General features: G+C 43.1%; 1 protein-coding gene across 2 annotated transcripts in view; it reads left to right on the forward strand.

The window, feature by feature from the left end:
• The window catches only part of UST (uronyl 2-sulfotransferase), a gene marked incomplete at its 3' end in the record, with an annotated part of 166,778 nt that extends 147,919 nt beyond the window's left edge, over window positions 1-18,859 (forward strand). Inside the window, exons 8-9 of one of the 2 annotated variants that reach the window (XM_082305926.1) lie at window positions 17,516-17,792; window positions 18,171-18,859. In XM_082305926.1, the coding sequence (XP_082162052.1) occupies window positions 17,516-17,792; window positions 18,171-18,234 (341 nt within the window). Of the gene's footprint in view, window positions 1-17,515; window positions 17,797-18,170 lie in introns of those variants that run through there. The other variant, XM_082305927.1, reaches the window with a different exon arrangement.
• Window positions 18,860-24,246: the final 5,387 nt, after the last annotated feature.

Here is a 24,246-nt window from a genome sequence, read left to right on the forward strand (position 1 = left end):
GCTCCTCCTGCTGCTTGACTGCTTTGATTCATTTCCAAACAATCAGCTACGTTATTTGATTTCTTGCTTTTTGTGGAGTGGAAAGGGGAAAAGGAGATGGATAAAGAGCACCGTTGGACATAGGAAAAAAAAAAAGAGGAGAGAGGGGGTGAGTTGTTTCATTGTTTGCTTGTTTCTAGCCAGAAAGAAGTGCAACACAAGTTACTGGGAGAGCCCCGTGGCTGGTTGTGTTGTGCCTGTGTTGAGGGAAGACGTGGAGCATGCTGACGTTGCTGCAGCAGCATATTTGGTGCATGCCTACCTTGCAAGGAGCACGCGTGTGCACAGTCTGGCCGGAGCCCCTGGTGCTTTGCAGAGCTGCGCTCTCGGGGCTTTCAGGATGTTAGCAAGTTTGGAGGTGTACTGCTTGGGCAAGAACATGTGCTTTTTCTGTTACATAAAATGAGAGTATGGTATTAATGTGTGGCTGATATACAATATACGTCTCCTAAAAGCTAGTGGAAATTGGACATGACAGGAATGAGAGCGTAGCCAAAGCAAATTTATTTAAAATGTTGAATGAAAATATTCACAGAAAACTCTGTTTTAACCTAAATACCACTAAATATTTTGCTGGGCATTGAAGTCTTATTTTTATTTTTTAAGTTCTCTTCTGCTCTCCACTGTCCTTGTAAGTGCTCTGCCAATTTCACAGTAGCCATGACTGATCTTTGAAGCGTCTTCAGGCAGCTGACAAACCTGATTTACTTCACTGGGTATTGACATTACTTAATGTCAGGCGCTTAAATTATGTACCATGGAAACTGAACTCTCTGCATGATCAGTGAAGGGAGGTAAATGGCTGTTTATCTCTCTGAGGGTTTGTTTGATGCCCTGAGTGGCTGCCTGGAGTTCAGCAGCAGGTATATTTCTCACTCGTGCTGTATACTGGTATACAGTTCGGTAGAGATGGAAGTTGTCAAGGAGTTGTCATGCAGTAGCATTTGTAGGAGCAAAGATGAAGTATGCATATAAAACCAAAGTTTATATCATGCCTTCTTAGTGCTCTCCTTGTCTATCCAATAGATCTGTGCATCATTGAGTGCTATTTGAGCTAAGCTTTTGGTGGAATTGTTGGGGGGGGGGGGGGGGGACGGGATTTGGAGTTTGTCTGGGGGTTTTTAGCACCCTTGGTAGTATCTTTTCCTGCAATGTTTCCAGGAGCAAAGTCTGTGACCTAGTTCCCTGTGGGGCAAAGAAACACAGCAGAAGCCCAGGACTTCCTTGCCAAGCGCAAAGGAGATGAATGAAGAGGAAGATCTATTCTAGTAAACTCTCGAGAAACGCCTGCGTGGTGACCAAAGCAGCTGCTAGAGGAGTGCTTACAGTGAATGGACTGCAGAAGACGGGAAACCTGGGGAAAGGGTTTGGATAGTAAAATATGAAGGGATCTTGAAGAGGGTGAAGCATGGCAGGACCAGCTGGGGTAGGGGACGATGGTCAAACAAACCTACTCAGGTATTTGGCAGTGAGGTAATTTCACCAGTTGCTTCCTCCATGTTCTCTCCAAGGTTTTTTGGATGCAGCACATGTGAGATGCCTCTCTGGTCTTGCACTGTCCACAGCTTATGTTTCAGTGTTTGAGAAGTCCTCAACCTGTTTCTCTGCACTGAATCCTGGTTCACAGGGGCTAGTGTTTGTCCAGTTTCACCATAAAGGTATCAGGTAATAATGCTTTCCATGTCTTCCTTAGGGTTATTATTTCAGGATTTGTGGATCTTTTGGGTGTGGGATTTTTTTCCCTCTAGATTCTTATCCTATCCATTCCCATTCTTAATTCAGTTCAGTAAGCAGTAAATTCAGTGCTAAATTTTGAGTGCCTGTGATGGCAATTAAAAGCCATTAGAGACAGGGTATAATCTGGGAATCCTGGATGCCAGTTAGCACTTTGAAGGGGTCATGGTCTTTCCTGGTTTTGGGTACTTAGTTTAGCCCATGATTTTGTGTGTTAAACCAATTGAGTTTCTTGAACGACCAGGTGAGATGCATAGCATGGAAGATGTATACTCTTTTTAAGCACAATGAAACAGGTTTCTCTTGTTAAGATTATTTTGTTTTGTTTGCAAATGGCAAATTGCTCTTTCCAGTCAGCATGGTGAAAAAGGGTGAGATGAGTGCTGTTGGTGTCCGAGCCCTTGAAAGAAAGACATTATCCTGATAGGCATATATATATATATATATATACGCACACATATATACACACATCCTGATACATATATATACATCCTGATATACCAAGAACAGCTCCCATGGGACTGCAAACCCTTTTCATAGTCAACCATTTTCAGCTCTTAGTAGCTGAAAATAACAGGAACAAATTGCAGCTTGTACAGCTTTGCCGGTTTGGTGCAGCTATGCCAATGCAGGTGGCTGATACCAAGAAGCCCCAGTCTGTCGTCTTGTACTTTAGCAAACAGCTTACCAAAAATGTCAGCCCAGTTCATTTAGAACTTCTACTAACAGAAGAGCGGTGAAGTTGCAAAGCATATTTGTCTGTATATTGAATTTCAGCATTTACTTGGCACTGCCTTCTGCTGCTGGTGGAATACGGCATGTGGTCTCTGGTAGGCTCCAGTAATTTGTGCAGTTGCAGAACACATTATTTAACCTATTTTAAGGGCAGACTCACCACTTAGCCAAAGGTTCTGCTTTGAATTGCTGAAAATTATTTTCCTTGGTGCATGTTTTTGCAAGCTACTTGTAGAAATCTATGGTTTGAGTTCCTGCTTAATTCAGCTATTCAGTTCGCAGGCTGCTTCTGTTATCTTTCCAGCCCACATCTTAGTGTGCATCCCACTTGTTCAACAGGTATATTGTTTTAACAGACATAAAAAATCAGCGCATAGACACTTTGTGTCTCATGTGCAGAAAGGGAAAAACTCCCAAGTCTCACACATCTTTTCATATTGTATGCACGTGTGAGTAATTTTGTGAAGAAATGGCACATGATACGTTGGTATATTTTATTAGCAATTGGTAATGCCAAACCAACATTTTGATTTCAAAGTAGTGGCAGAACTTATGCAGATTGCCACTAAAATCAAAGGGCGAATCTAGCACTGCATCCCTGTTTCTAAGTCTTAGCAGACAAACTGGATAATCAAAGGCAAAAGAGATAGATACAACAAAAGTATTTTGATAAACAGATGTCACCCACTTTAAAGTGTTGAATCTCAGTTTAATTTTTCCCATGCTACATAAATAGTCACTTCACTTCCTTCTGCCTTGTGGTTTTTCATTTCCCGCTGTTATTCGGACCAAATGGGAAAAAAAAAAAAAAGTAGTTATATTTATGAGGCCTCTATATTTGCTCAGTTTAGAGGGGTTTGTTTCTTCCGTAAATGTACTTAACAAAATTAAATGCGCTGGGAATGTGCCAGAAATGCCGTCAACCACTGTGGCAAGCAGATGGATGACGTTTCAGCTGAATGTGATGTGCCCAGGTTACCGTGTTCATTTAGAAAATGATGCCATAGTCGCTGGCCACACCAGACTAACCTGTGAGGAATGTATGTTTAAAGAGCTCGGAGTCACAATTTCATATTCCCAGCACGTGCGGGCTTACAGGAGAACCTGGCCTCCATCTAGACACTGAACTGGGTTCTGGGACCCGTATACTCAGCACTAAGACGAAACCTGATTGCATGCATTGGTCTCCCAGAGAGTGCTGAGCCTGGGTCAAAACATGCGCCTTCGGGCCCCGTTGCCATGTGTAAGTGCGTATGCACACGCGGTAGGTGTCCCTTCTACGTAAATGTACGCCAAGTCTCCCAGAGATGAATTTTTTATTTTTTGGACAGGCCTTTACAAAGCTCCCTTGATTTTATTTTTTTTTCTCATTGTTTTTGTTACTGTGGAAACCCTGAATGTACCATTCTCTCGGATAACTTTTTCATCATGTTTTCCACAGAACTTCATTAAAATATTCTGTTTTTTAAAAAAAGAAGAATATATTCAATGGTGCGTTCCGTCTGCAGATTTTAGAAAGCTGATCGTTTATGGTTTCAGGATTTCTTTGAACTGTTGGGCAGGAGTAAAATTTAGGCATTAATTCTTCTGGTAAGCTTAGCAAATTGAATAGGATTTCATAGATTCAGAATCAGATTCATTGTTTTGACGAATATCTGTTGAAATTGGGCACTGAAATGTTAACTCTTGATTCTTAATGATATTTTCTGTTACTTTACCAGAGAAGTTAAATTTACTTACAGGTTGCTCTCTTGCTTTTAGAATTAGCCTATGAAGTTGAAGAAACCTCTTGCCCTGAATTGCCTTTTTTGTTAAAGAAGTTTTCTCAGTCTGTGCTTTCGGACAAGCAACAGTTCAAATCTGTCTGTGGTAAAGGCACATAGGGTTATCATTTACTTCTGATTCTTAAATATGAAAAAAAAGTTAAAATTAGTTATGTTTTATAGCTTTCTAAGCACAAATTGCAGCGTTTTCCATTATTTGTAGCTCTAGTCACACCATCTCAAAAAGGACCTAGAAAAAAAAGGATCAATTAGAAAAAGTACAAACCAGGCGGAGCAAGAGAGACGGTCAGGGACATGGAATGGCTTTCATAGGAAAAAAAATTTAATAAATAGACTTTTGAGTTTGGAAAAGAGACAACTGAAGTGGGATATGCTAGAAACAAAAAATGAACCATGCAAAGAGATTGAATGAAGAATGAATAGTCTTGATTTCTCAGGGAGAATCAGTTTTTAAAAGTTTAAAATAGACATAAAGGGTTGGGTGTTGTTGGTTGTGTTTTTGGTTTTTTAAACCGACAAATAACTATAGCGTGGAACTCCTGCAACACACCGTGCCGATGACCAAAACCTTGGTAGGATCGCAAAACGGCGGCATTCACGGCGAAGTTCGTTGTGTCAGTACGTTCAGTAGCCATCCGTGCGGCTTCTGGCCAGGGGGGTGCACGGCTGCCGAGCACCAGAAGCTGCAAGGCGGCGCTGGGGGGAGGCACGGCCTGTGCCTCGCCGCTCCTCCTCCAAGCGTCCGCTACTGGCCACCGTTCAGATACTCAGTATAGTGACTAAGTGGGTACTTCATCTGATCCATTGTGCCTGTTATATGCATTATATATGTATTTTGTGTGTGACGGGTTTGCCCGCACTTGGCAGCAGCCCTTGTTACTCTGCTGGCTCTGGATGGGTTTGAGCTAACTTTCTTTATAGCAGCCTATATAGTGCTGTGTTTTGAATTTGTGGCTAAACCGAAGCTGACAACTCACCAGTATTTTGGCTGTTGCTGAGCAGAGCTCACACAGCGTCAAAAACTTCTCTGCTTCTCGCTCTGCCCCCTCCGTCAGTAGGCTGGGGATGGGCAAGAGGCTGGGAGGGGAGACAGCCAGGACAGCTGGCCCAGATTGGTCAAAGGGAGGGTCCGTACCATATAACATCATGCTCAGCAATAAAAGCAGGAGTGAAGCAGGACGAACGGGGGTTTCGGCTTCCAAGGTGGCCGTTGCTCAGAGACTGGCTGGGCATCGGTCTGTCTCTGGGAGGTGGTGAGGGATTGCCTTTGCATCACTTTTCCCCTCACCCACCTACTAAACGGCCCTAATCTCTACCGCGAGCGAGTTTTCTCGCTTCTGTTCTTCCTGTTCTCTCCCTGGTCTCGCTGTGGGGGCAGGGGGAGCGAGCAAGCGGCCGCATGGTTGCTTGGCTGCTGGCTGGGGTCAGCCCACCGCAACAGGGTTTTTATCTTGGTGCAGCTCTTAACGTTGCATGTCTTGTGAATAATGTTTGGGGCTTTCATTTACCAGTCGTGAAAATCGCAATGTAGAAAACTGCAATGTTCTTCAACAAAAGCCTGGTTTATTCCAGGTTTAGTGTTCTTTTTAGTAACCTCACTCCCTCCCAAAACTGATTTTTCTTGAAGAGCTCTTCCTAGTTGCTGTCAGATCCTTCCTGGTTTCTGTCCCATTTTATCCTCATTCAGAGGTGTTAATGTTTACATGTGCCCATAAATACTGAAATAGAAAATGGCAGCAGGTCGTTTTATCTCCTGTTTTCTTAAGCACAAGGGGAAGTTTTGTGCGGTATAACCTTGAAGCACAGTAGTCATTATATCAGGGCTAGTATTGTCATTAAATCAAAGCAGTGCAGTCATCCTGGAAACTTTGATACTAGCCAGTCTCTCTAACACTGGAATGAAAGTACTGATTGAAACACTGCAGACATAAGACAGTTTGCAGGACTAAGTGCAGTAGCAGTGGCTTTTCATACCCTGTAAATCTCCTGTTCTGATTCATGGGTGTTTTCACAGTACTCAGCTAAGTCCTTTAACCTGCGATAGAGTTAAGGCTACTGAGAATATACTTCCTGTAAACAAGGTGATAGATGGCAGAACGATGTGCCCATGTATCTCTTCCCTGTCAGCACAGTCACGCTAAATGCAAGTCGAATTCAAAAGGATCATTGAGTAAACTCTGTTTCCTCAATGGATTGCTCTTGGTGCTGACGCACGACTGAGAATGGTCAAGGTGTGCTGGAGCTGACCACATAAGTCACTGAAGATAGATGAGAGGTGCTACGGGGGAGGCTGTCTTTGCTCCTCGCTGGTGCAGGTGCACGGGGTGTGTAGGGAGGCCTTCATCTGCAAAGGTCTTGGTCTCCTAAGTATGTGTCAGAAATACCATTTCCCCCCTCCTGCAGGAGCAGAAGCTATTGCCTGGAATACAGAGCAAGTACATGCATGTGTAAATCTCAGTAATGTTTGAACAGCATCCAAGCACCTAAAAATGTCCTGTATTCATTTATATTAACCCGAGCAGATTAAAATCACACTTCTCCTTGAATTGGGGCCTGCTTCCGAAAACTCTCAGACATATAAATAATTGCTAGGGAAAGTCTCCTGCCACAGCTCACTGAGAATCTACATCTTTGCGCTTCAGTGCTCAGAATCAAACGGGTCATGCCACACCTAGGGATTTTCTTCTACCTTTTTCAAGTCCTCATCCCTCGCCTGTGGCTGTGCTGCTAAAGAAGTGCTGAGGTTGGCATGAAGAGCCACTGCGTCTCTGTGTAACCTCTGCAACAGCATCTGCCTCGGAAGTTTCGGGGAGGGGCACGACCTCTCAACTTGCAGCAAACCCCAAGTGTCCCAGGTTCCCCATCGCAGACCAGTGCTGCAGGGTCTGTTGCAGAGATGGCAAAAAGCCCAGGTGTGAATTCACCTTGACTTGGGTTTAATGACTTTGTGGAAATCCAGCAGGAGCCTCGGTCACTGTGAAGTCCTGAGACAGCTAAATATTTGGCTTATCTGTCTGTCAGACTCTTCAAGATTTGCTAGGTGCATAGAAATTTCTGTCTTTTTATGAGTGAGGATGCTCGCCCTTCACACGAGCTTATTAGTGCAGGCACGGAGGGGAGCAGTGGGTCACCTGGGGCTTCCTGGAAGGAGGAAAGATGCATTCTTGTTTATGGTTCGTAGTAACCCTGGGGGACGCGAAGACCCTGGCAGCCTTAGGGCTTAGCCCTGTTGAGACATTATACTTTGCCTTCTATCTAGCCTGAACGGTAGAGAATCAAGACATTCCCTCTCCAGGAAAAACATGGGGTGAGAATTGCATTATCCACGCTAGGAGATTACTCTCCTCTCCCAGGACTTCCAGTTAATATAATTCTCCTTCTTTTTAGTTTTTTGTCTTGCTGAAACAAGTCTGCCTGTGTTAAACAACAGACCCTTTTCCTCGGTTTTGGCCAGAGGAGGAAGCCTTTGTCCCGATACCCTGGCAGCTGGCCAAGGCAGTCGGGCTGTGGGCCAGGAGGGGGTGAACTTGAAAGGAACAGTGTGTTGTTTCTGCTCTGGTAGCATTCTTCCTTCTTCACCAGTGCCTCAGCCCCTGGCCGCCTTCAGTCGCTCATTATACACAAAAGAACCTAAGGGCAAAAGAGAGAATTTTCTCTTGACTGCCTGTAACTTGCAATAATAAGAAATAAAGCAATTTCAGGGCTTTCAGTTGTCTGTGTGCAGACATAGTTGGGAGAAAATCTTCTTAGAACTGGAAACTTTGTCACAAGGGAGAAGAGAACTGATAGCTTTTTTCCCCCCTCCATTTTAATAGCAGCTTTCATACAGTAAAGTACATCTTCCAGTTCTGTGTACCCTATCAGTAGTGGTTTTACCTTGGCAGTGCATAAATTTTATTATTGGCCATTACTTTAGTCTGAGTTAGTATTTTTGCTTTCATTTCTCATTTCAGTAGTTATTCTTGTGTAAAGCAATAAGCAGTCATATGTATGCTCTAGGAAGACAGGAAGAGGCAGCACTTGGAATTAATAATTTTCTAAGGCCATGTTCTCAAACTTTTTTAAAAAAAGGTAGTGTTACTTCACATTCCCGTAAGGCCTGATGCTGCAGGGTGGTAACCACTGGGTTTGAACAGCCAAAGACTGGAAAAGGTAGCAAGTGAGGTGTTCAGACATCTTCCAAAAGTGACATTCACACTGTGGTATCTCAAAAGCGCTGACAAAAAAGCTTTCGCAAGTGGTGCGCCCGACTTGGAAGCTGGCACATGCAAGACGTTTGGAACTTGCATCTATGAGAGACTTAAATGGACCGCTGGGTTGTTCAGCTTGGCTTCTTGCGTGCTACAGGCCACACAGTTTCTCTTACTTCTGCACAGAGATCAGTAACTGGGGTTGGTTAAGTTATTCAGCATTGATGTAAAAATATCAAGTGATAGCAAATCAACTCTTTTTGTTTTGTTCTAGTGATTAATCACCTTCACCACTTTAAAAAGCTGTGCCTTACTTCCAGTCCGTATTTTTCTGGTTTCTGCTTCCAACCCGTCAGTATCCATAGTTTTCTCACCATGAAAATATGCAGATGCTGTAAACAAGTCACCTCTCAATCTTCTTTTTTTGGTAAGCTGACCAGAATGAATTTATCATCTTTGTCTAAAGTGTCCCTTCCAACCCCAGTATTCATTCTGAGGCTGTTTTCATACCCTGTCTGATTTAGGATGTGGTTACAAAACTGGATGCTCTATGCCAGTGTTGCACTCATCAATACTTTATATGGAAATAAAGACACCTCCACCTCATTCTGTCCCTCTTGGACATCTTAAGCTTGCACAGCATGCCTCTTCCATCGCTTCTTTTTTGTGGACAAAAATCACAGATAGCAGCCTACTGTGACTCGAAGCACAAAGGCAAGATGCCTGCTCTAGGTTCTCAAGGCCCAGGCTGTATCTCTGCAGATTTTCTGCATAACATACCTGTGGTGAAGCTTTTCCTGCTTGTGAGCACTGCTGAAATTTGTCTCGATCACTGCAACTTTCTCTTCTCTCTGCAAAAAAGTAATAATGTTAGTATCTGCGTAACCTACTATGCAACACTGTTCACAAGCGATCTGTAAGAACCTATTTTAAAATTGTGGTTTTGTCCAATCCAGGTTTGACTGGATCCATTTGATAATACTTATACAGCTATAAAAGATATATTAGAAATTGCATATGAACTGCAACCGTAGCAATTCTTTCAGCAACTTGAACTAGAGAATCCTGGCATTTCCTCTGCAGATGACTTTGGTTTTGGCACTTCCAACTCTGTCTAGTTCAACTTAGAAGTTGCTTAACAGCAATAAAAGTACCTGACCACATTCTTATAAGAATCCGCCTTTTTGCTTTACCAGTGTGGGTTAATTTTCAGCTTTTTTTTTTCCTTCTGTGTTAACTTACCTTAGCTGGGAATGCAACATTAAAGTGCACCAAACAAAGGAGTCTCTTAGAAGATCCTGTTGAGATTTGTTATCTGATCATGTGTGAGATACAGCACGTTTCCAGGCTGGGGCAGCAGCAGAGGCAGTGTGTGGTACAGGAGGGTCGGCTGAGGTGTCTCATACAGCTGGAAATCCACATTGTTGGATCCACAGCTCTGAACTGGTAGGAGCAAAGGCATAACACCGTGAAGTTTCCAAGAGAAGAGTTGGAGATTTCATGATAAATACTTCCTGGCTGAAGAAGAGACCTCAGAGAGTGGTAGCTGTTTACAAAGTATGGAGAAAGTTATATATTTGCATTGCTGAGTGTGTTGTAAGGCAAGTGTTTCATAATAGTGATCTAACGCCTTCAATAGCTTAAGTGGTATTTCAGAGCACTATTGAATGCATATCACTGTTACATTGTCCAGTTGACAGCCAGACCACTGCAGTGTTGACCTCTGCAATATATTCCCAATATATGTTACTTGCATTCTGTAGCCTGGACAGGCTGGATCGTTGGGCCGGGGCCAACTGTATGAGATTCAACAAGGCTCAGTGCCGAGTCCTGCACTTCAGTCACAACAGCCCCATGCAACGCTACAGGCTTGGGGAGGAGTGGCTGCAGAGCTGTCTGGCAGAAAAGGACCTGGGGGTGTTGGTTGACAGCCGCCTGAACATGAGCCAGCAGTGTGCTCAGGTGGCCAAGAGGGCCAATGGCATCCTGGCCTGTATCAAGAATAGTGTGGCCAGCAGGACCAGGGAGGTGATAGTGCCCCTGTACTCGGCACTGCTGAGGCTGTACCTTGAGTACCGTGTTCAGTTTTGGGCCCCTCACTCCAAGAAGGACATCGAGGTGCTGGAGTGTGTCCAAAGAAGGGCAACGAAGTTGGTGAAGGCTCTAGAGCACAAGTCTTATGAGGAGAGGCTGAGGGAGTTGGGGTTGTTTAGCCTGGAGAAGAGGAGGCTGAGGGGAGACCTTATTGCTCTCTACAACTACCTGAAAGGAGGTTGTAGCGAGGTGGGGGTTGGTCTCTTCTCCCTAGTAACAAATGATAGGATAAGAGGAAACGGCCTCAAGCTGTGCCAGGGGAGGTTTAGGTTGGATATTAGGAAGAACTTCTTCACCGAAAGGGTGGTCAAGCATTAGAACAGGCTGCCCAGGGAAGTGGTTGAGTCTCCATCCCTGGAGGTATTTAAAGGACGGATAGATGTGGTGCTCGAGGACATGGTATAGATGGACCTGGCAGTGATAGGTTAACGGTTGGACTCAATGATCTTAAGGGTCTTTTCCAACCTTAATGATTCTAAGATACTTCTTTTGTTATTTTCAGCCTTATTAGCTCAAAGTACTTCTTACATTTATTACTAACATTATTCTTTCTTTCTTTGTCTTTTTTTCACGTGTCTTCCTTGTTCTGATTTTGTGCCATGCCTCCTTGGTGTTTACATCCTTGAGGATTAGTAGTTGTTTGATTATGTGTCTTTCAGGTTATCTCTGTGAGCTTTTCCTGGCTAATCTTTGTTTTGGCATCCCTCCGTTTTTCTCTGCCAGGTTATCGTTCTCTGAGCTTCCTGCATTTTGTCCATGTTAATGTTAATAATGAAATTATATTAGGTTAAGAGTTACATTATTCTTCCCTCTGGTTTGCTTATTCAGTGTAGTGGTACAAAAGAAGAAAGCATGGCTATAACTGTCTCACCTAGTTCAGTCTCTGTCATTGGCGGCTATCGTTTTGCAGTGTCCATGCTAATTAGAGTCTGGTGTATTTGCTCCCAAGATCCCTGTTTGATAAATAGGACATCCGATTTGCCTGGGATTGCAGGTCTCTGGAGTTCTGGGTGTTTCTGTGACCCCTGGAGAGCCATCCTTTCAGAGAGATCCGTATCTGACCTTTAGGAGACGGGACATTGCTGTGTGCCAGTGGGCTAGAGTTCTCCTAAGCCCCTGGAGTTCGGAGTCGTTCCATGTCATCAAAGCAGCACAATAATTCAGGACAGAAATGCTAAAACAAAGCAAGCATTGCTAGTGAGCCTAGCATAACTGTCCTCAGTATGCACATGTGTGTCTGGTCTTTATCTACATGTTCTTAAAACTTACACCCTATTTTGTTGATGCGAACAACTGAGAAGAGACTAAACTAGCAGTAAGGAGGTTGGTAATTGGGATTCATAGTATTTCAGACATACAAAGCTAGTAGATACTATGGGGCAAATTACTACTTACTTTTTCATCAGCTTTGGGTTTTAATACAGTTCTTCCCAGTCGATGACTCTGTTAGGTTTTCTCTACCGTCCCTGCTTTCCTGCCTCGAACACGAGCCCACGCGAGGCGCTCGGTCGCGCCGCACGGCCGCAGCGCACCACCTCCCTCCGCCCGCCGGGACCTGCCCTGGGCCCCGCGCACTCCTGGGCGGTAGCAGCCCCGTGGCCATTGGAAAGATGGCCTGCGAGCCAAACACATTGGCGTCTCATCTGTTCTCCCAAAACCGTCCTTTCCCAGATATCCTTCAAGAGCTCAGCTAAAAATTTCAAGTTTGAAAAGCGGACCAATTGTGCCAGAAAATTTTCTGCTGAGCTGCAGTTAGATATTCATTTCTAGCATAGCCATCAGAGCCGTTTTAGCACCACAGCGATCACTTGAGTGGCATATCAAGCAGAGGCCCTCGCCGATTCGTACGTCACGTCTAACCACAGTGACATACGTTTATTTCCATTTAAAACTGTGGAGAAGTAGGTATGTGCTGCAGCTCAGCTGCGTACGACTGAAACGCGGGGCCTCCCCGTGTAGTTGCAGGAAATGAGTTTGCTGTATCTGTGACAGCCATCGTGTTCACACAGCCTTAGAGCAGCAGAGCTCGGCGTGGGGTTTTGCCACCGCAAGCCCACAGTTACGCTCGCCTGCAGCCGTCCTGCGCCGGCTCCAGCGTTGCTCACCTCTCCCCGCCGGATCCCCGAGGGCACTGGGCTCCCTGCTGCTTCGTCCAGGAGCAGCGCTGGGGAGCAAGCCCCTGCGTCGCACCCGCCGAAACGGCGGGGTGCTGGAGAGAGCGTCACTCCGAAATTCTCTTTTGAGGTGGAGAATGCCTTTAGGATCATTTTGTCTAAATATGGCAATCCAAGGGGTTTTGAGCCACAAAGTATAAAAACCACGTTTCCCTCTGGTTTGGATTGCTGCAGTGAGTAACACTGATCTCTTAGTTTAAAAAAAAAGGGGGGGGGGGGCGGTGAGAGTGGGGAAAGTAATGGTAAATATTCATCACCTGGTAACCCAAAAGAATTTAATTTTCTTCATCCATATCTGCGTACCTATTTAGTCTTAATTCAAGGCACGAGCAGGCTGCACTGGAAGGTTGAGTTACTGTATAGTACATTCTTTTTAGTAATTTAAAATAATGCCAAAGCAAACACAGTTTTAAAAAAAGAACCCTAAAAAGTAAATGGTGTAGTTTGTTGCCCTCCATATGGTTAGCTGTCTCAAAGGTCATAAAATGGGGGTCCTTTGGTGGGACAGCTGGGTTTATGTAGCATATGTAGATTGTTATTTTGGCTTTAAGCCAGATCTACCTAATTTTTCCATTTTGCTTCTATGATGAGGAGAGGTGGTTAAGGTGACTTCAAGGGGCAGTTTTGTGATTTCATTCGTATTTGTATTAAAGAGCCTTTTAAGAGTATTTAAGATTAGAAACCAGTCTACATAAAATTCAAGTGCAAAAAAAAAGCGAGGTTCACTGGTTTTATCAAAAGGCTGAGCCTGCAGCCAGGCACAGCCCCAACTCGCACCATCTGACAGCCAGCACCTCACAGCTATTTATGCACCGCAGTTACTGATGATTATGCTGTGAGGCGAACCAACAGAAGCCAGAAAATCTACATTGCTTCTGTAGCCTTCCAGAGCGTGGATGTTTCTATCTGTACGTACGCGTACATCTATAGACAGAGGTGTGCGCATAGAGCAAAGAAGAATTGCACGCATCCAGGAATCCTCTATGCCATGAACTACTGCAAATTCAGAGGAGGAGTATATTTCGGTGCCGGCGGGCTGCTCCCGGCCTGGCACACCACCATCGTATTCCCCTTTGGCTGGTCCTGCCCCACACTGACCACCCCCCCAAGAAAACAGTCCAGCGCTTTTCACCTTGTCGTCGTTGGCAGCGCTCCTGGGCCGAACACAAGTGCCTCTCTCTGCTGGGAGGAGCAGCCACCAAAGGGAGCTGGAGCTCTAAGAAGTGGCTTTTCCCGCTTAGAGTCCTGGAGGGGCCGTATAAGTAAAGAGCTTTTTCCAGCGAGGTAAATGGAGTTTTCTGTAACAGAAATAACCTATGTAAAATAAAAATGAAGTTGGCAAGCAGTATAAAGGCTTAAGCTTAATAAATGCAATATTTAGTAGTGTATATTTGCTGCTGAGTTTGTAAAGAAAACCAGACTGCAAAGCTGGCGGGAGCTACCAACTAAGCAGCAGAAAGAGGAATGTCTTGAAGTGCTCAGTAATCATAAGGCAGCGGTTGCCTTCTCACCCAAGGACAGACTGAGTACAGTGTCCTTCCTGGAGTGTATTCGTCTAATACCCGTCAATGGCAACTTGAACAACTGACTGAGAATTTAAAAAGATGAGATATTTGTTAGTCCATTCCGGTCTGTGGGTAAAGGTGGTGTAGAAGAGAATGAGCTCTTGGGGAACCCAAATATTTTCACCAAAAATATTTGACCCCATTCACTAGCTACAAGTAGTGCTTTCTATGCTAATGTCTATTTTAAATGCAACCATTTCATGATCTTTCCTCTACACCTTTTCTTAGCTAGACAGCATGTTAAAGATCGCTTCTTTATTTTTAATTCAGTTTTTGTATATTTTAATCATTTTACTCCTATCTAAGTAAAACTATACAAATTGGTAAACTGTGAACAGTCAGTAAGTATAGAGCATATATCACCATACATCACTGTAATTAAAGAACAAAGAACTCTGTGTTCTAAGTTGTTTAATTACTTAGGTATATGAGTAGAGAGAGAGATTTCACTGTAAAGAACCACAAAGTTTGGTGTAAAAGCTCCATTTAATTACAGAGCAGCATGTTTTAATTGTTACCAACTAATGAAAACCATTCTTCCTTTAGAGAAGGAATTAAAAGTACAAATGCAAAATAGAATTAATGCTTTAAATAATTTTTTTGAGATTTAGAACAGCATGATGTTTGGTAAGCTAATCAACCTATTCTCTCTTTGTATCATATTCTTCCTACGTTTCAAACTACTCTGCTGTAATTGGTAAGCAAAACTGAGAGGGAGAATGCCTTTCAGATATAACTTTTTTCTTCTGCACCAGATGTGTGTGATGCAATGAAGTCAAATGAATATGAGAATGTTCAGCCCAGCAGCACTTGCTGTCCCGTGTAGTACTATTAAAATGAATGGCTTTCAATTGTTTTTCTTTAATTCCTTTACTTTGAAGTAGGAAAATGTGTCCCCATTGTCTGAAAATTAGAATGTGGTTATAGGTGTGGATACCCTAAGCTATAGGAACATTAATCATTTAAAATGTAAAGAAAGAAGTTTGTGTTCACGTAGCTGTGCTCTACCCTTCTGTTGTCCTTTTCAAGATTTAAAATCTTGTATTATACATATTTTTTGTGTAAAGATCATTGCTGTTGTGTTTGCTAGCTGGACTTACTCATCTTTTATTACCTCTTGAAATAAATGAGTTTGCCTTTGGTTAAAATTCCTCTCTTCCCTAAAAAGTTATTCTTGATTATTTCTCTTGGATGAACATATTGCTTGTGGAATCCCAAGAACAACTCACTTTTCCTACTAGGAACCATCGATCCGTCCCTTAGCCTTACATGTAAGCGATTGTGAAAATGTGTTTCTCTGTAGAGCTGCTAAGGATGTGTTTAGCTTTGCTGGCAGGTGCTTCAGAAGACCTCAGTTTGGACTGCTTACATGAGCAAAACTCTGCCCATGATAAAATCCCATTTTGATTCAGGGACTCCCTCTGGAAGTGAGGGTGGTCACTGCCGCTGGGACTCCGTTGGAAACATGAAATGTTCTTTCTTGTCTGCTTCCTCCTTGTAAGTTTTTTCTTTGCCATGCCTCATCGCCTGACCCTTTTGAATTCCTCCAACTTGCAGAACTGCTGTTAGAATAAGAATTAGGTTTCCATGTCAAAATCCAGCTCTTCTTTACTGCAACAGTTTATCTATGTAGTCATGTAGAATATGGGTGTTTCTGTTTGGCATTTGAGGCAGCACAAATAGAGGATATAAATATTAAGGAAAGAATGAGCAGCAGAAGCCAAGACATTATCCTGGAACAAAAAAAAAAAAAAAAACAACAGCTCTTGTGCAGACCTTGCTAAACCGTTCTCGTGCAGACCTTGCTCTTGTAGCAAAGAGCAAGGAAGGGAAGTAAGGACTGACAAGGCTAAAATTAATCTATTGGTTTTAGAGTCATGGAAAACAGCCTTAAGATGTCCTCTAGTCAAGTGGCCTCCCTCAGGAGAGAATCAATTGATCTGCTCTTAAAGTCCTCCAGAGATAGAGCTTTTGTAACTTCTGTGCTCTACTGCACTGCCTAACTATCCTTGCCATGAAAAAGGTTTTTTACTAATGTCTAACTGGCATCTCCTTGCTTCCATGCAAGCCCATTCATCTTGCCGTGTCTGGACCCAGGTGTATTCTGAGGCTATTACTGTCATTTCCATGGGCATAACGTTCTCTCAGAGTAACACATCAGACTTACGGGATTGGAGCACTGAGGTTTCAGAAAACCTAATTATCGAAGCTAGTACCTCATCAGTGTAACATTCATCTCCACTTCTCCTAAAGAAAGTTGCAGTTGTTAGGGGGGATACAGTGATGCTACAGGTCAGTAGCTTTTTCTGTTCTCTTCTTCACAGTTGACTTTCAGTTACATTTCTGTCTTGGAGAAGAAGGAAATACTTAGGATGCTCTGGCAGCCTGTTGCCATCTGGTAGAAAACAGCAAAATGATTGCCTTCAGAGTTTGCGTTACACCTTGTTCAAATACGTTAATCTCCAATGGTAGAATAATCTATTGAGAGAGGAGGCAAAGAGGCAACTCAATATTCTATTAGTAACTCTCATTCTTTATCAACAATAAAGGTGTTTTATTTCAGTTTACCAAAGCAAAAGTTGTCAGGTGAAGAGAAACATACTGAAATCTTCGAGTCCCAGGGCACGACAGGAGGATGAGTCTAGTTTAACTAACAGGTAGAACAGGATGAGAAGGTCAACAGGCACATTTGGTCTTGAGGTATCATGTGGTGATGCCAACGATGCTTCGGTGCTAGCCTGAGACGGATTCAGACTGATACGTATCTGTTTAGATTTGAACAATAATAAAGCACAACTGAGACACGATGTAGTATGTCACATAGGAAATAATTGATTAGCTCAGCTCTGTGCTGGATATATACTTCACATGCATCAGGCGAAATTTCCAAAGCTAGGCAAGATTATGGGTTTCTCTACATGTAGTTTATGCTCATAATTGGTATGACCTAATTTGCATTTGCAGGTAACCATTGCCAGAATGCCATGTATGAACTAGCCCTATTTAAACATGCAAGTCTAACTTCAAACATCTATATTTTTTCATCTCTCACTAAAAGTAAATCCATTATTAAGGAGACAGATTGAGCTCATTTGTATCAGTAATGCAGTAGGGCCGTGCCTTAATCTTTTAAAAAAAAAAAAGTTTAGGTCTGGTCTCATTAATCAGCACCCACTATGTTGCTTGGGTTTTTTTTACAGAACATAGGAAACTTGGCAATCTGACTGTGACAGTGAAAAAGACCGTCCCCTCTCCAGAAGCAATACAGATCCTCTACCAACGCATGAGATATGAATACGAGTTTTATTACTATGTCAAAGAACAATTCCACCTGCTAAAGCGCAAGTTTGGACTGAAGTCTCATATCAGGAAACCACGTCCCAGACCCGAGTTCTTCATTCCTTCTCCCCTGGAAACAGAGGAACCGATGGACGATGAGGAAGATGATGAAAAGTGGCTAGAGGATATCTATAAAAGGTGATGGATGGAAGAACTATCCTTTCTTTTCTGGTGATCCCTCCAGCTTTCTTAAGATTTTTTTTTAATTATTATTAAAAGTAATTCCTTAAGGAACTGAGTTAATGCGCAGCAGCATTTCAAACGGAACGAAAGAGACCATTCCCACATGCTGGGGCCATCGGGAGATACCTGGTTTTGCGGGTTTGGTTCATTGTATGGTGTTGGCTCTATAGCATCCTTGCTATAGCATAGTTCAAGAGAGAACTATCTATTGTCTATCACAAAATAACTTTTGGAGTACACAATAGTCCTCTGGGCACCTGCAAAACATAAGAGAATAGATTAGGTGGTCTTGCAAAGTAAACTTTACAGACTCTTGTCTCTCTCTTTCTCCAGAAACAAGTCTTCATTGCATAACACTACGGCATTAACTCCCGGCAATGCGGACTACAGGCAGTGAGCCATTTGGGAAGAATGCCTCTTTCTGCCCAGAGCACACTGGTATCCCAGTGGTACGGCCAGAGCCACTGCCCTGTCTGCGCACATCGAGGATAACAGGCCCAGCAAGGGGCTAGATAATGCCTTCTGAATTACCCTGTGCGGGAGGAGCGAGGCTGCTATTCTGGCAAATTAACATTAGTGGACATCAGGCAAGTTACAGGAACTAGATGTTTTTGGTAAACCCTTCTAGTTCATAGAGTGGAAAAAGTTACCTGGTCAGTGAATGGCAGTAACAGATGAAAAGTGCAAGGCAGGGTTACCTGAATGGTAGAGTTTTTTTTCTGCAGCTGAGTACTTTTCTATTAGACTCTGAAGGAAAAGGTGCAGCATACGGTTCTTAAGTTCAGGAAGGGTACTTGTAGATTTTTATTCTTCTTATGGGTCACAAATCCAAAGAGATACAGAAGAAGTCTCTCATTAAAAAAGGTAGATGATCTGGAACTCCTATTAAGCATGACCAGTATTTCTGCGATTGCAGAAGTTAGTTGTTCACTTCGGAAGCTGAACGCAGCTGCCCCACCAGAGCAAAGACCAGACGCCTGCTTTTAGCATGGCTAGAAGTAAAATTAACAATATGGACATACACTGCTTCTCCAGTTGAAATATTTCAGAGTGATAAAACAAAGAAAAGAAGAAGGCATATTCTGTGAAACCAAAGCCGATTCAATGATACGTTGTTAAGAGAGTCACTGTGAAAGTTTGCCCTTGTTAATCACTACAGGAATTACCAGCAAACACTAGAAAGGGGAGCAGTGGGGGCTGGGAGGGGAAAGGGGAATGGCTGCAATATGTGACATGCTGTTGTCTTTAAGGTGGGTGTCCCCGGGGTTCCCTGTGAGACGCGGGCTTGCTGGCTGTTCGACAGCCTGCCAGGACTGGTGCTGCAGAAGGGACGGACCTGCACGCAGCCATGGGCGGAGCTATTTGCCCATCTGCTCCATAGCAGAATGGGGGGATTTGGGGGTCTTGGTGAGGCCCTGGCCTCTTGTGCACCGTTGTTGCCAGAGGAAGCTGGACTAGTAGAGGATAATAGCAATAAATTCCAGTCCTAGAGTCCAGGAAAGAAGCAGGGCCGAGGAGTTGCAGCTCCTTGCCAGGATAAGTCCCAGTAACACTTTGGGGGCAATGCACCTCTATCTAACTCGTGTCCTTTCTCAAACAGCTGCCCGGCAATTTTTGCTTCCTATTCTGTGGCTGCCTCAGCAGCGTGTCTGCCGTCTGCAAGGTCATACTTTGGTTTGCAATAACAAGCAAAAGTTATTTTGTGATGGACGAGGCATATAAACTCGGGCTCAGCTCGAATGTGCTTTCCAAGGGTTTCCTCTTCCACGAGCCTGCTGAGAGCCAATAAACATTATGGCCCATCTTCATCACCAGTCAGTCTTTACTGTACCTACACGCAGAGAACGAAAATAAAGAAGTGTAATCGTGTTAAGACAAGATGCTAACTTACAGAAAATATTATGTAGAAGATTCTGTTCTCATTATTAACATCCCAGGTTGGTGGTAGCCATGCACTACCGTGGGGGAGCACATTAAAGAAAGCCGAAAATGGCACCGATAACAACTAACATATTAGCTAAAATATGAATCTGCTGCATTGTATATTTTAAGTGGTTTCTATGAAATTACATTGAAAGAGTAATGATTAGTTTACACACTGTGGAGTTGTTATATTTTGGAAAGAAAACTAATACTCTCACCTTTCTGAAATTCTGTTTTTATCCTTTTTGCCAACGTCGTAACAGAATAATCAGTCACTTAACACATTCACCCTTCCTGCAAGTTCCCTGCCGCTTACCGTAAAGTCTATTTTTACCTGTTTATTTAATGGTATCTTCAGCCATCACTACTTATAACCGAATTGCAAAACCTGTTTAATGATTTACTCGCTAGGTTTTAATGTTGCTGTATTTTTTGTAACAATCAACCTGGCCTCTCCTCCTTGAATGGTACTTCATAAATTTATCTGGCACATAGCATCTAAGATTCCTGGTCCTACGGCCTATTTGTCTGTCATGAAATATATTTTACTTAATTGTTAAAAGGTACGTTTTAAGCTGGTTAATCTTTGACTTATTTATTGAAACTTTTCAGCACATTCCAAATTCTAAGTTGCTCAGGAAGAAGTTGATTTAAATGATTATATTTTGGTCTGATGAATATTTCTTATTCAAAAAAAAAATCATTGTTTGTAAGCCTTTAGCCCACGACAGCTTTGTAGGAAGTGCCATGCATGTAACGTGTAAATCTTTGTGGGGGGAAAAAGGTGGGTGCTTGACATTTATGAAAATAAGAAAACATATGTGTACATTAGCTTAGCTATAAATGAAAGCAACGTATGTTTTGGGACGAAATAGTCTTTAACTTATTCACTACCATCTCCTGAAATATAAATAAGCCATATGACTCTATTTTCCGGTCCAGTGATGTTTAAAAATAAAACTTGTACATGTCTTCCTAGCACCATAGTCCACTTGCTTACGCTGGTTTTCTTGCCTGGGTACGGCGGCTGTGGGTAAGATGTTGGAGTTGCGCCTAGCAGAACAGGATCGGATACGGCATACTTTATCATTTAAAAGTCATACTTTAGCAGCGAGATTGGGTTATTCTATGTCCTGAACTGTCTGGAGGTGTGAGAGTGAAGGCGGAATTATTTTACTCATCTGTGATGAGCAGTAAGTGCCCTGAAGTACCTTGTCCCGTGTGCTTTGTGGCTGCTAAGTAGAAGGAAGTTTTATCCAGGAGAGAAACAGCTTGGTCCCCATACACTGCGTTTTACTAGATGTGGTATTTGATGGCCAGGTGTAAAAGCTCCAATAGCCCAGAGTGATGTTGTAATGTAAGTAAAACATCAGTGCTTTCACACTAAAGAGAGAATCACCCGTTGTTAAAATGCAGCATTCTGGAAAAAATAAATTTTAGTCTTACGTTTCAAGTGACAGTGACAAATGGTGCCGTTTTTTGTTCCTGTTTAATTTACTTCTCTTCCACATAAATTGCGCTGATGATGCAAGGCTAAGTCCAAGTATCTGAACGCTTCTCTACTTATATGTAGAGAAGCAGCTCAGCAGAACTGAAGGTATGTGATGCTGATGGTGTATTTGAAGCATTTCAGTTTCTTTGCGATTCTTTATCATTGGACCTTTGCTGAATTGTTTGAATGTTACAATATGGAATGGTATGTAGTATCATAAAGACGCAAACAAAATTACAAATTGTAAACATTGGAGAACCGATCTGTGGATGCCAGCCATTCAGTTCTTCCTCCTTTCAATACTTGATGTAATAAAAATATTTAATATAAAGGTAGATTTTTTGACTAAGAAAGGAAACCACACTGCATGCCAACTTGGGTCCTCTTATCAAATGAACAAACATCGTCTGCCAAAGAGGAAAACTCTACATCCTCTTAAAAGATAAAGGTCTGTAATTCCCGGTTAAGGGTAATGGTGCTCTGATCTCTCCCTCCATTTTAAGAAAGGGAACATCTGTGACATTAGACCATAGCCTAAAACAACACAGCAACATTTTTGAGAGCTAGAATACTGTAATACAATACCACAGCATTCCTTCTGTTTTATTTTTAAGGAATCAGCCTTTATTGCAAAGAGTTCAGCAAACATATAAAACACTGTCGATCCATCTGCTTGCATGAGCCAAGACCAGAGAAAAGAACTGAGCGTTGGTACATCTAGACCTCCACACAGACTCCATGGGAAAACCAAGAAAGGCCTTACCAAGCCTTGGAAGCGCCTTCCTAGCGGTGTTGGGGTCACCAGGACCACTCTTGCAGGGTCCGTCCCAAGGGAGGTTTGCGAAGTCGGTCTCTGCTTAGGTGCCCCCAGGCATGGTGGGAAGGGTGCTGGAACGCAGCTCCGTGAGAAACAGCCATTGCGGGGGGGGGGGGGGGGGTGGGGTGTGAAAAAATCTCCTGCAAAACGTTAGAAGTGGATAGAATGGATCTTATTTTGAAGGTTGGAAGTTAAGTCTCAACCAGCATAAACCAGTTGCTGATGTCTCACAACTGAAAAACTGTCATACATTTTCTTCGGTTTGCTCAGAAATGGCATTGCATGCCAAGCTGCAGCACAAAGTGAACTTCAAAGCTCAGTTGTAAGGTGTGGAAAATAGGCGTGTGTACTGGAAGCACCAGCACACCGTAACGGTTGTGTCCCAGCACCGGCGGCTGATGCTGTCATATTGGAAGGTCCTGGAGGAGGGATGGAAGGTTGTTCTGGGGGCAGCGGGGGATGGGGAAGGGGGAAGGTTTTCTGCGAATACGTATTTGGCCTTTCAGATGGCGTAAGATGGTAAGATTTGACCAGTGGTATATTTGAATGTGGATTTTGAATATAGACCTGTGGATTTCCTTTTCTGAGTATGTAAAGGAAGAATGCAAGTCTGGTTTTGTATTTAACTGGTTGTGGCTGAAAGGGTAAGTTAATAACACTGCTATCAGGCAGGCATGGTAGGAGTGTGCTTTATGCAAAATTTTGCTATCCTTCTGTTCCCTTTTTTGGATCCAATGGGCAAAAAGGCCGATGGCAAAGCGTTCTGCCACACCGCGGGGAACTGGTGCTGTGAAAAGTAGGGATTAGCAGGAATACATGGAGGCGGTGCTCCATTATTCTTAATGGAGCACCAAGTAGACGTGTTACACAAACTGCTCACTCTCTTTATGGCTTTGGCTTATCTGGAAAACTTGAGACCATGCTTCAAAATCAAATGCTGCTTCAGATTTGCGATTTGTATTAAGTTAGCATTTTTTTGGCTTTTTCCATGCACTTCCAAATTACCACTCTACCTCAGAAACCTGGCAGAGTATAAGCACACGGCCTAAACCTGTATCTGATATGCAGGAGCTGATCTCGGACATAGATCTGATCCTTCAGCAAACCTCTCTCCAGGTTGAGTGTAAGTAAGTAGAGAGCTGAGTGAAACAAATCCTTCTCAGCACAGTGGTGCTGATAATGAGCGGAGTAATATTTAGTTACTGTGCCACAACGGAAAATATTCCTGCATTTTTCCAGTTTACCAGGCCAGGACGATACAGGATAACCTCGGCTCACAGGAGCGTTGTCAGATAGCAAAGGCCAATTGCATCTCCCAGTTTTGAACTCATGATCGTCTCCAGTTTGGGTGCAGGAAAAAAACAGAGGCTGTTACAGTCCATGGCAGGCACATGTGACAGTCCAGGGTATGGCTTCCCACAGCAGACGGGAATTTCTCTTCTAGGAGCCTCCAGTCTAGTTTTTGTGGTGGTAAGCTCAGGGAGGGGAAATCAACTCTAGTCATTAGTCTCTGATTCCCCAAAGAAGACAAGATTCCCAAGATCGTGCTGGAGAAGTGTGCTGGAAGAAGCGGCAATGAGGCACCTATACCTCACTGAAGAGCTGTGAGCCTTTTCCATTCTCGCTTTCTCCATTTGTATTTGAACAAACCGTAGGCCATATTTGGTGTATTTCCCAAGGTCAGTCTGTGTAGGGTATTTCTGCACTAACCATATTGTCTGAGCATCTTGGAAAATGATTAATATCTTTATCCTTTTGATTCACAGTGGAGGTAAAGAAGTGCTGTTATCCCCATTTCATACATTGGGAATGGATACAGCCAGTGGGTAAGTGATATTCCCAATGTCACACAGGAAGGTTGTGAAAAAGCATTGATTATAATTTAGCCAAGTGTCTTAATCCTTGAACTTTCTTTCCTGCTCTAAGATCAGTCCTAGATTTTAGAAGGCAAAACAATTACCATGGAAAATTTTAGTTACATGGTGTTGTCTCCCCTTATCTTTTCCTTACAGCTCTGAAAACTTTTCAGGTAACTGCCTAAATACGAATGACTTTTTAGCCTTCAGCAGACCATTTATGTCCTTTTGGGACAAAGATTAACTCCTAGTCTTATCTATTTAGTTGCATAATGAACACCTGCAGAAATCGCACGGCTGTAAGGTAGCTTTACCTTTTGG

Source organism: Platalea leucorodia, assembly GCF_965183815.1.
Source record: "Platalea leucorodia genome assembly, chromosome: 3".
Lineage (NCBI taxonomy): Eukaryota > Metazoa > Chordata > Aves > Pelecaniformes > Threskiornithidae > Platalea > Platalea leucorodia.